Genomic DNA, 13,207 nt, shown 5'->3' on the forward strand with positions numbered 1-13,207 from the left:
ATGTGATCGAGTAGTGTTGGCAGTGCAGAAGGAGTTGTGGGGTGGGGGCGGTGATAAGGAAGACGGAGTGTAGAGAATGAGGAAGTGTACTCACTTTGGCTGACCTAGTTAGGTCATTGAAGCGCCTCCTGCACTGGATCCATGTGCGGGAGATGCTGCTGCTGGTGACTTCTTCTGCCACCTCGAGCCAGGCCTTCTTGGTGGCAGAGACAGGCCTCTTCCTCCTGTCCGCTGGGTAGAAAATCTCCCTCCTCCTCACCCCATCCAGTAGGACCTGGAGTGAGGCATCATTAAATCTGGGAGCAGCCTTTCCCCTGGTCTGCTCCATGCTGTACTTTTGGTTGTTTGCTGCAGGAGCAGCATTGGAGGACTGCCCCTTTAAATAAGGCTCCTCCAGCTGACAGCCTGTGATGCGGGTGCGCAGTCCGCCCGCTGCGCAGGTTGACGACGGGAAACCCGGAAGCCACGGTAAGTGCTTTCAATTTACCCGCGATCACATGGGGAACAGACCAATTTTACTGGGCGAGTTACCCATGCGCCCAGTCGCCCCCGCGCTGCCATCCCGCCTTCCTGGTAATATCGGGGCCCATTTGTCCCAACGACGGTGTCTTACTCATTTTTTTATTTACTCATCAGAAATGCAATTAGCCCGCATCTGGATTCCTAGTTTGCCACATGTAGCTCGTGGCTAACGTATTAGACAATACTGGGCTAGAGGGGAGCACTGAAGCAGGGTGGGGCTCTCTTTCTCCCCCAGTCCCTCATTCTCCCAATTTCCGCACCCCCCCTTCCACCCCACCAACACACCCTCGCTAACTGCCCTTTCTCCCTCATCCACATGCCTTCTTTTAGCACCCCCCCAACCCCCCACCTGCTTTCTTCTGACTTTTTGCTTGGGCACGGTTCATATAACACAGGAGGAGGCCATTCGGCCCATCATGCCTGTGCTGGCTCTTTGAAAGAGCTATCCAATTAGTTCTGCTCCCCTGCCCTTTTCCCCATCGCTCTGCAAATTTTCCCCCTTCAAGTATTTATTCAATTCCACTTTGAAAATTATTATTGAATCTGCTTCCACCACCCTTTCAGGCAGTGCATTCCAGATCATTATAACTTGCTGCGTAAAAAATCTCACCCCTGGTTCATTTGCCAATTATTTTAAATCTGTGTCCTCTGGTTACCGGCCCTTCTGCCACTGGAAACAGTTTCTCCTTATTTACTTTATCAAAACCCTTCATGATTTTGAACACCTCCATTAAATCTCCCCTTAACCTTCTCTGCTCTTAGGGGAACAACCCCAGCTTCTCCAGTCTCTGCACGTAACTGAAGTCCCACATCCCTGGCACCATTCTAGTAAATCTCTTCTGCATCTTTTCAAGGCCTTGACATCTTTCCTGAAGTGTGGTGCCTGGAATTGAACACAATACTCCAGCTGCAGCCCAACCAGTGATTTCTAAAGGTTTAGCATAACTTCCTTCTTTTGTACTCTATGCCTCTGTTTATAAAGCCAAGGATACCATATGCTTTTTAACAGCCTTCTCAATTTGACTGGAAGCAGGTTGGCCACCTCCCCTCCCTTCTGCCTTAACCAGCTGGTGATGGATGACAAAAATGGGTGGGGGACAATCAAAGTGAAAAGAAGGGGAAAAACCATGTGAAAAAGTTCAAAACTTATCTGAACGTTGATCTAATATCTTTGTCAATGCCACTATTTTCAGATATTCATTTTTTGAATTCATAAAATGTGGGCGTCGCTGGCAAGGCCAGCATTTATTGCCCATCCCAAATTGCCCTCGAGAAGGTGGTGGTGAGCCACCTTCTTGAACTGAGTGCCTTGCTAGGCCATTTCAGAGGGCAATTAAGAATCAACCACATTGCTGCAGATCTGGAGTCACATCCAGGCCAGACCGGGTAAGGACGGCAGGTTTCCTTCCCTAAAGGACATTAGTGAACCAGATGGGTTTTTACGACAACCCGGTAGTTTCATGGTCACCATTACTGATAGCTTTTTATTCCAGATTTTATTTAATTAACTGAATTGTAAATTCCCCAGCTGCGATGGCATGATTTGAACTCGTGTCTCCAGATTATTAGTCCAGGCCTCCAAGGATTACTAGTCTAGTAACATAACCACTATGCTACCGTACCCGAAGGTGTGACTTAAGGAACCATTGAAATTGACAGCACAAAAACAAAGCCATTCAACCCATCGTGTCATAGGGACATAGGAACAGGAGTAGGCCATTCAGCCCCTCGTGCCTGCTCCGCCATTTGATAAGATTATGGCTGATCTGTGATCCAGCTTCATATACCTGCCTTTGGCCCATATCCTTTAATACCTTTGGTTGCCAAAAAGCTATCTATCTCACATTTAAATTTAATACGGTACAGCAACCGAAGAAGAAAGAGTCAAACTGGACTCCTCCGGAGGGTCGCTGCCCTAAGCTTGACATGTATGCTCAAGCTGTCAGGAAATGCGTCAATGCCAGATTCATCAGCCGCACTCACAAGACAGTCCAGAATGTCACCCGAGCACAACGCAACGCCATCGACGCTCTCAAGATCAACTGCAACATCGTCATCAAACCAGCGGACAAAGGAGGAGCCATCGTCAGACAGAACAGAACGGACTATTGCAAAGAAGCATACCGACAACTGGACAACCAGGAACACTACAGACGGTTACCCGCAGATCTGACCAAGGAACACACCCACCAGCTCAACAAACTGATCAAGACTTCCGATCCAGACCTGCAAAGCATCCGACGTGCTCTCATCCCACGTACTCCCCGCGTGGGAGACTTCTGCCTCCCAAAGACACACAAAGCCAACACACCCGGACGTCCTATCGTATCAGGCAACGGAACCCTGTGTGAGAACCTCTCTGGATACGTCGAGGGCATCCTGAAACCCATCGTACAGGGAACCCCCAGCTTCTGTCGCGACACTACAGACTTCCGACAAAAACTCAGCACCCACGGACCAGTTGAACCAGGAACACTTCTCACCACGATGGACGTCTCGGCACTCGACACCAGTATCCCCCACGATGACTGCATCGCTGCAACAGCCTCAGTACTCAACACCAACAACAGCCAATCTCCAGACGCCATCCTACAACTCATCCGCTTCATCCTGGATCACAATGTCTTCACCTTCGACAACCAGTTCTTTACCCAAACACACGGAACAGCCATGGGGACCATATTCGCACCCCAATACGCCAACATTTTCATGCACAAGTTCGAGCAGGACTTCTTCACTGCACAGGACCTCCAACCAACGCTATACACCAGATACATCGACGACATTTTCTTCCTATGGACCCACGGCGAAGAATCACTGAAGAGACTACACGATAACATCAACAAGTTCCATCCCACCATCAAGCTCACCATGGACTACTCCTCAGAATCGGTTTCTTTCTTGGACACACGAATCTCCATCAAAGACGGGCACCTCAGCACCTCACTCTACCACAAGCCCACGGACAACCTCACGATGCTCCACTTTTCCAGCTCCCACCCTAACCACGTCAAAGAGGCCATCCCCTATGGACAAGCCCTGCGAATACACAGGATCTGCTCAGACGAGGAGGACCGCGATGGACACCTACAGACGCTGAAAGACGCCCTCGTAAGAACGGGATATGACGCTCGACTCGTCGATTGACAGTTCCGATGGGCCACAGCGGAAAATCGCATCGACCTCCTCAGAAGACTAACACGGGACGCAACCAACAGAGTACCCTTCGTCATCCAGTACTTCCCCGGAGCGGAGAAACTACGCCATGTTCTCTGCAGCCTTCAACATGTCATCGATGACGACGAACACCTCGCAAAGGCCATCCCCACACCTCCACTACTCGCCTTCAAACAGCCACCCAACCTCAAACAGACCATCGTTCGCAGCAAATTACCCAGCTTTCAGGAGAACAGCGTCCACGACACCACACAACCCTGCCACGGCAACCTCTGCAAGACATGCCAGATCATTGACACAGACACCACCATCACACGAGAGGACACCACCCACCAGGTACATGGTTCATACTCCTGTGACTCGGCCAACGTTGTCTACCTCATATGTTGCAGGAAAGGATGCCCCGGAGCATGGTACATTGGCCAGACCATGCAGACACTGCGACAACGGATGAACGGACACCGCGCAACAATCGCCAGACAGGAGGGTTCCCTCCCAGTCGGGGAACACTTCAGCAGTCAAGGACATTCAGCCACCGATCTTCGGGTAAGCGTTCTCCAAGGCAGCCTCCGAGACACACGACAACGCAAAATCGTCGAACAGAAATTGATAGCCAAGTTCCGCACCCATGAGGACGGCCTCAACCGGGATCTTGGGTTCATGTCACGCTACACGTAACCCCACCAGCGAATAAAAGTTATCTGTTTTTAATACAACGGGTCATTCTCTGTCTTTCTCTTCCTTTCGGATGTTTCTCTCTCTCTGTCTGTCTTTTGTTCTGGCCGTTTGTATATTCGGTGGTCCTGTAGGTAACATCACTCTGTCTGAACACTTTGATTGCCTTGACAACAGGCAGTTGGAAAGATTATCTGTAATCACCAGGTATTGTTCTCTGAATATAAATGCGGTAACCTTCCATGGAATCCCACACTCGCTCACCTGACGAAGGAGAAAGCCTCCGAAAGCTTGTGATTTTTAAATAAAACAGTTGGACTATAACCTGGTGTTGTAAGATTCCTTACATTAAATTTAGCAATTGAGCTAGTATCAATTGCAGTTTGCGGAAGAGAGTTCCAAACTTCTGCCACCCTTTGTGTGTAGAAATGTTTTCTAATCTCACTCCTGAAAGGTCTGGCTATAATTTTTGAACAGTGCCCCCTACTCCTGGAATCCCCAACCAGCGGAAATAGTTTCTCTCTATCCACCCTATCCGTTCCCCTTAATATCTTATAAACTTCGATCAGATCACCCCTTAACCTTCCAAACTCGAGAGAATACAACCCTAATTTGTGTAATCTCTCCTCGTAACTTAACCCTTGAAGTCCGGGTATCATTCTAGTAAACCTACGCTGCACTCCCTCCAAGGCCAATATGTCCTTCCGAAGGTGCGGTGCCCGGATCTGCTCACAGTACTCCAGGTGCGGTCTAACCAGGGTTTTGTATAGCTGCAGCATAACTTCTGTCCCCTTGTACTCCAGTCCTCCAGATATAAAAGCCAGCATTCCATTAGCCTTATTGATTATTTTCTGCACCTGTTCATGACACTTCAATGATCTCTGTACCTGAACCCCTAAGTCCCTTTGGACATCCACAGTTTTTAACTTTTTACCATTTAGAAAGTACCCTGATGTATCCTTTTTTGATCTAAAGTGGATGACCTCACATTTGTCTACATTGAATTCCATTTGCCACAGTTTTGCCCATTCACCTAATCTATAAATATCGCTTTGTAATTTTATGTTTTCATCTACACTGCTTACATTGCCACCAATCTTTGTGTCATCGGCAAACTTAGATATGAGACTTTCTATGCCTTCATCTAAGTCGTTAATAAATATTGTGAATAATTGAGGCCCCAAGACAGATCCCTGTGGGACTCCACTGGTCACATCCTGCCAATGTGAATACTTACCCATTATCCCTACTCTCTGTCGCCTTTCGCTCAGCCAAATTCCTGACCAAGTCCGTACTTTTCCTTCGATTCCATAGACTTCTAACTTAGCTAACAGTCTCTTATGGTGGGACCTTATCAGATGCCTTCTGGAGGTCCATATAAATAACATCCATTGACATTCCCCTGTCCACTACTTTAGTCACCTCTTCAAAAAATTCAATCAGGTTTGTCAGGCACGACCTACCTTTCACAAATCCATGCTGGCTCTCCCTGATTAACTGAAAATTCTCTGTGTTCAGTCCCTATCCTTAATTATAGACTCCAGCAATTTCCCCACAACAGATGTTAGGCTAACTGGTCTATAATTCCCCGGTTTCCCTCTCTCTCCTTTCTTAAAAAGCGGAATGACGTGTGCAATTTTCCAATCTGGAGGGACAGTTCCTGAATCTAGAGAACTTTGAAAGATTATAGTTAGGGCATCTGCAATCTGCTCACCTACTTCCTTTAACCCCTGGGATGGAAACCATCTGGTCCTGGGGATTTGTCACTCTTTGGTGCTATTATTTTCTTCATTACTGTTGCTTTACTTATGTTAATTTTATCGAGTCCCTGTCCCCGATTCAATATTAGTTTTCTTGGGATTTCCAGCATGCTATCCTCTTTTTCTACTGTAAATACTGACGCAAAGTAATTATTCAACATGTCTGCCACTTCCCCATTGTCAATGACAATATCCCCACTTTCAGTTTTTAAGGGGCCAACACTGCTCCTGACCACCCTCTTTTTCCTAATATAACTATGAAAGTTCTTCGTATTGGTTTTGATATCCCTTGCAAGTTTCTTTTCATACTTTTTTTTTAGCTCTTACTATCTGTTTTGTGACCCTTTGTTGACCTTTGTATCTTTCCCATTCGCCAGGATCTGCGCTATTTTTTGCCTTTTTGTATGCCTTTTCCTTATGTCTTATACTGTCCCTTACCTCTTTAGTTGTCCATGGCTGTTTTTTTTGGCAAGTAGAGTTCTTGCCCCTCGGGTATAAACCAGTGTCTGCTGGCTGTTTGCTGGAGCAATCCAAATCTATCCCTCTGCTCTGCTGTCTCTCCAGAGCCACGTATCTTCCTCTAGTTCAAATATTTATCCACTTTCCATTAAAAGATTCATTGGTTGTATCAAATGCTCCATGAGACGAGGCATTTCACCTTCAACTACCTCTTGTCCCACCAGTGTAGTAATTCCAATTGGCTTGGGTGTTTGGGGTTCCAACTTTAAGTAATAGTGGTGGTTTCCCTTTCCACCAATTACATCCCTTTCCATGGCTGCTGTCTTGAGGCCGAAACAGACTGTTCGTATCCTTAGCTTCCGATTTGACCCGGAGTTCAGCTTCCGACCCCATATCCGCTCCATCACCAAGACCACCTACTTCGACCTCCGTAACATCACCCATCTCCACTTCTGCGTGAGCTCATCTGCTCCCCATCCACCACCTTAAACACCTATTGGCACCCCATCACCACCTTAAACATTCACTCCCTCCACCACCTGCGCACCGTGGATGCAGTGTGTACCATCTACAGGATGCACTGCCGCAACTCGCCAAGGCACCTTCGACAGCACCTCCCAAACCCGCGACCTCTACCACCAAGAAGGACAAGGACAAGAGCAGCAGGCGCATGAGAACACCACCACCTGCACGTTCCCCTCCAAGTCACACACCATCCTGACTTGGAAATATATCGCCGTTCCTTCACCGTCGCTGGGTCAAAATCCTGGAACTCCCTTCCTAACAGCACTGTGGGAGAACCTTCACCACACGGACTGCAGCAGTTCAAGAAGGCAGCTCACCACCACCTTCTCAAGAGCAATTAGGGATGGGCAATAAATGCTGGCCTTGCCAGCGACGCCCACACCCCATGAATGAATTTTTTAAAAATCTGTTGCTGAAACCCTCATCCATGTCTTTGTTACCTCTGGACTCGACTATTCCAGCGCTTTCTTGTCCGCCCTGCCACCTTGTCCCCTCCCTGAACTTGAGCTCATCCAAAACTCTGCTGCCCGTATCCTAACTCACACCAAGTCCCGCTCACCCATCACCCTTGTGCTCACTGACCTACATCAGCTTCCGGTCTGGCAACGCCACAATTAAAAAAAATTCTCATCCTTGTTTTCAAATCCCTCCATGGCCTCGCCCCCTCCCTATCTCTGTAACTTCCTCCAGCCCGACAACCTTCCAAGATTTCTGTGCTCCTCCAATTCTGGCCTCCTGATTTTCACCTCTCCACCATTGGTGGCCATTCCCTCCCAAAGCCTCTCCACCTCTCTTTCCTCCTGTAAGACACTCCTTAAAACCTACCTCTTTGACCAAGCTTTTGGTCACCTGTCCTAATACCTCCTTATGTGGCTCAGTGTCAATTTTTGTTTGATAACACTCCTGTAAAGCAGCTTGGGACATTTTACTATGTTAAAGGCGCTATAGAAATGCAAGTAGTTATTTAACATTTTAATACATTTAATGCTGGCACTGACAGCGACCTGAACTTATACTGTAAATATAAATGTTGGCACAGTGCTTCTGACCGTTTGGGTTTCCCTTTTGATGTATGTTTGGTTTTTATTCCCTCTTGCCGTGCTCAAGGCTTTGTGCCAGCTTCGGCAGATGTTAACAGCAAGAGCCACTTTCAGGCTGTCATTATTCTGCCTGCGGGTAGGCTGAACACTCAGCCCACCCATACTGACCAGCAATGTGATCTTTGCATTGAAGGCCTGTGCTGACTTTACCCATCAGGGAAGATCCGCAGCTGGAAAATTCAAGTTGCAAAGCACTATGTATACACAGCTAGTTTTGTATTGCTGCCAGTCCTCTGAAGTCTGCCCCGTAATGTAAACGGACTGGATTGCACAGCACTGGGAGCCCAGGCACATGGTAAACTGATCTTTAGTCATGTTTTCTTGGTTCATATATTATGAAGTAACCAGTTTCAAGGAGATTTTGCACACAAGATAGTGCAGCAGTAAGATTTAAAGCTTAAACTGCATTACAGTGTCACTTGAGTGACTGACAACATTATAATTTCCACGGTTGTTTTAAGCTGCAGATTTTATACTGAGAACTTATTGACAGTATTTCCCTCACTGTCTGTCTAAAGCCTGTTCAGTAACGCCTCTCTTCATTACGTGTGAAGTAAATGAATATTGGTGATTTTCTGAATGTTGACTGTCAGTTGCTTGTAAGTGACCTCTGACCTCAGGTTAATCTTTCACAATGCCTAAGAGAGACGTGTCAGATGTGAGATACTGGGAGTGCCTCTGGTGCAGATCTTGCAGAGGCTGCTATTTTAGCAGGGCTTGTATTTCTTTCATTTGCTCCAGTTCAATGTTGATTTTCAGAAACTTCAATCCTTTGAGGATTGAAGACAGCCCTCAGTCTAGAAGAAAGTGGAGGAGAGTCATTTCTGTTACATAAAACTGGTTCAGGTGGTGAGTCGGTTGTGAGAATTCTGGATTCTGGGATAAATGCACTCGTGTGGTGTCTCTATCTAATCTAGAGTTAACTAGATTTAATTAAAATTTAATTAGAATGCTCTTGTCTTTTAAGCAACTACTGCTCTTGCCTGGGGGTGGGGGGGAAGCTTCTGTTTAAAAACAACATATCTCATGGTATCGCAGATCCTTTTATATATGTATTATATTTATGTTAACAACTGAGCTGAGTTTTAAATGAAAGCAGATGGAGAAGTATGCTTGCCATTTTCTAACAATGTCCTACTAGTGAGCCTGCTACATGAGTTGGAGTTCCTTAAATCTCCCAAATCTGCTATTCCTCCCTTTTTTATGTGAATTTATAGCGTATCTGTCGTCGTTTAATGGCTACTGAAAATATTCACTGGGAACTGTTGATCATGAGTGACTGCAGCACTCTTGGAGATCATACATCAAATGGCAAAAGTGGAGATGAGGAGAATTTTTCTTTGAAGTATCAAGTTATGATCTGGAATGCACTGCCTGAAAGGGTGGTGGAAACAGATTCAATAGTAACTCTTAAAAGGGAATTGGATATTTACTTAAAGGGGAAAAATTTGCAGGGCTATGGGGAATGGAGCGAGGAAATGGGACTAATTGGATAGCTCTTTCAAAGAACCGGCACAGGCACGATGGGCCGAATGGCCTCTTTCTGTGTTGTAAGATTCTATCTTTAGTATTGAATGCCCCACCCCAGAATATTCATTAATTTGGAAATGCTGCAGAATCTGAGCATCTTTATTTTTTTCAGAAAATGTCAACCTTTCTGTGATTATTTGTATCTACAGCACAGAAGGCGGCCATTCAGCCCATCTTGCCTGTGCCGGCTTTGAAAGAACTATCCAATTAGTCCCACTTCTCAGATGGATCAGTATCTGTTGGCACTATCTGTTGAGAGATAGGAATGTTCTTTCTTTTAAACAACTACTGCTCTTGCCTGTTTGGCAGGGAGGGAGCTTTTTAAAACAAATTATCTCATGGTATCACAGATCTTTTCGTATATGTAGTGTCGGATACAACAGTTTTGGGCTTCAATATGGATGAAAGATTATGATGCCCTGGCCAACGTTTTACCCTCAACCCAAATGCAAGTTCTTTCTTGCCACTTTGATTTGAGATCCTCTGCAAGAATAGCGATCTCGTGTTATTAATCAGAAGTAGTTCCGAGAGTTTCTGTCTGGGTTTTTGATGGGGAATTGATACTCCAGGGCAATGATGAAAGGTTTGATGATTTTGTACCCACTCCTCTCCCAGCTGCATGAGAAACAACAGTTAGCTGATCTTAGAGTGCAGGAGCTGCGGTGATGGAGTTGAGAAAAATCATCTTCAAGTAATGCATGTAGGAATCCAAACCTCATCATACCAGTCAGAATGGCTAGATGATTATGTTGCAGTCTTGTGGTAGTTGAATGGGACTCCTCCTCGAACCTCTTCCTCACTTTATTTCACTCACTTCCAGAGTGATTTTGGGGATACTCGGTTCTTTGATCCAACTTGAACTAATTTACATTTTAGAAAGAGAACCAATTTTGTTAATTTCCCACCTTGGTTTGCTTAACTTTTCCCCTTTCCTTTGCCCTTGTTTTTTCCCTCCTCCTACCCCAAAGGTAGGAAGGGGCGGCAGACAAGAAAACTTGGTCCAAAATTTGCCAGTCGTTCTAACTAGAAAGAGGAAGATGACAATGAGGGGGACCTCCATTCAACTATTAGTGATTAATTATCTCCCCCTGCAGATTTTCTCCCAAATGGCTCCATGTAGCTTTAAGCCTTACAAATCAGGAAGGCCCCAGATTTAATCCCTGGTCTATGCTGAGTTAGCTGATCTCAGCCTGAGCAACAATTGAGGTTTGACAGTTTACCTCACTGTCCACTGAGAGTGGTGAAAAACTAAGCCAGGGTTCCTGCTCTTGATTGCTGTCAGTAACTCATGCATTTATGTGAATGTTGGATGAGAAGAAGAGTCAACTGTAATGACCCCACAGTGGAACAGCCTGCCAACACTCACTGCCTGACTTTGCCTATGAAGAATCACACATTTAGGACACCAGAAGGCAGCTGCTGCTTGTGGAGCCGCACCCCAGCATGCTGCAGCTTCAACGAAGAGCATGGGAACTGCAAAACTACTTAGAGGGCAATACAGACCAATGCTTTCAATATATTTAACCTAAAATCTTCTCTCCTTAGGACTGTTGTGTTTGCTAATGGCTCTCTGCTGCTTACCAATGTGAAACCTCGCAGCTTTGGTGTGTACAAGTGTGTCGGTCAGGGTCCAAGAGGGAAGCCCACTGTACTGGAAGCTGCACTCCGTATGGCAGGTATGAATAAAGAGCCATATCTTCAGTGTGAATATTGAAATGTCAGCCACTATGTTCACGCGTAGTACTAGTTAGTCAGTAATGCAGATACCACCGTGCTGGAAAGTTAACCTCTTAAAGGGTAATTGTATAATGAGACCTATTGGAAAGAAAAAGTAACCCTTCCTGCAGCATGGATGAGTTCTCATCATACAGCCGGCACCATTGTTAAAGATGACTTGCCCCCATATAACTATTTCCTCTGCTTGGGGAGTCAGTGACGATATCAATGCAAAATCCTCAGAGTGAGGAGAAGGGTCAGGAGAAATTTATTTTACCGTGGATTGTTGGAGCAAGAGATGCTCTGTCACAGCACGTTGTTGAAGCAGAGAGCACTGCATATTTTGAGGGAAAATTGGATGTATATTTTAAATAGAGGAAGATACAGGAGTATGTGGAGAGATCAAGGCAGTGGGATTAGTTTTGGATTGTTCTAACAAGGCGTCAGGAGAATTGCAATTGCCTCCTTCTGTGCTGTCCATGTCTCTGGTATTGGTAGGTCTCTGTTGCTTTAAAATTCATCAGGATTTGAATGTTGAATTCAAGATGCAATAATGTCCATCTTTACAGCTATGGCATTCTATTGGTTGAAATTTGGAGCTAATTTTCAGCCAGTTAGAAGTCAAGTCTGTGTTCTCTTCCAAAATGGATGATGGGGACCCAGAAGGTTTGATTGTAGATCTAATTAAGTAGATTAAACATTTTTGACGTGAAAAACTAGAGCAGGTTAGGTGTTAGGAAAAAAAATCAAATAAAAATCTAAAAACTGAGGAAGATGGCAAACAGAGGAGAGGACAACATAAGTGGTGTTGGTATCTAATTTTAATTTTTGTTTTGTGTTTGTTATATAAGGTTAAGACTTAATGAAGCTACTCCTGGCATTTGACTAGGTTTGTGACTGGAACAATCGTGTGAGCTGAAACCTAAAGGCTTGCCTGGGGTACGGTGGCATAGTGGTTATGTTACTGGACTAGTAATCCAGAGGCCTGGACTAAAAATCCAGAGTCATGAGTTCAAATCCCACCACGGCAGCTGGCGAATTTAAATTCAATTAATTCAATTAATTAAATTCAATTAATGAAATAAAAATCTGGAATTAAAATACTAGTATCAGTAATGGTGGCCATGAAACTACCAGATTGTCATAAAAAAAAACCATCTGGTTCACTAATGTCCTTTAGGGAAGGAAACCTGCCGTCCTTACCCGGTCTGGCCTATATGTGACTCCAGACCCACAGCAATGTGGTTGATTCTTAATTGCCCTCTGAAATGGCAAGCCACTCAGTTGTAAAATCTCGCTACGAAAAGTCGTCATAAGAATAAAACCGGACGGGGTACCGGACATGACAACGGCAAACCAAGTCCAGTCGACCCCGCAAAGTCCTCCTCACTAACATCTGGGGACTTGTGCCAAAATTGGGAGAGCTGTCCCACAGACCAGTCAAGCAACAGCCTGACATAACCATACTCACAGAATCATACCTTTCAGCCAACGTCCTAGACTCTTCCATCACCATCCCTGGGTATGTCCTGTCCCACTGGCAGGACGGACCCACCAGAGGTGGCGGTACAGTGATATACAGTCAGGAGGGAGTGGCCCTGGAAGTCCTCAACATTGACTCTGGACCCCATGAAATCTCATGGCATCAGGTCAAACATGGGCAAGGAAACCTCCTGCTGATTACCACCTACCGTCCTCCCTCAGCTGATGAATCAGTCCTCCTCCATGTTGAGCACCATTTGG

General features: G+C 45.7%; 1 protein-coding gene across 1 annotated transcript in view; it reads left to right on the forward strand.

The window, feature by feature from the left end:
* The window catches only part of LOC137322115 (inactive tyrosine-protein kinase 7-like), a 270,592-nt gene that overhangs the window by 203,990 nt on the left and 53,395 nt on the right, over window positions 1-13,207 (forward strand). Inside the window, exon 6 of the mRNA XM_067985213.1 lies at window positions 11,294-11,424. Coding sequence (XP_067841314.1) covers window positions 11,294-11,424 — 131 coding nt within the window. The remainder of the gene's footprint in view (window positions 1-11,293; window positions 11,425-13,207) is intronic.

The sequence above is a fragment of the Heptranchias perlo genome, chromosome 5, assembly GCF_035084215.1.
Source record: "Heptranchias perlo isolate sHepPer1 chromosome 5, sHepPer1.hap1, whole genome shotgun sequence".
Taxonomy (NCBI): Eukaryota; Metazoa; Chordata; class Chondrichthyes; order Hexanchiformes; family Hexanchidae; genus Heptranchias; species Heptranchias perlo.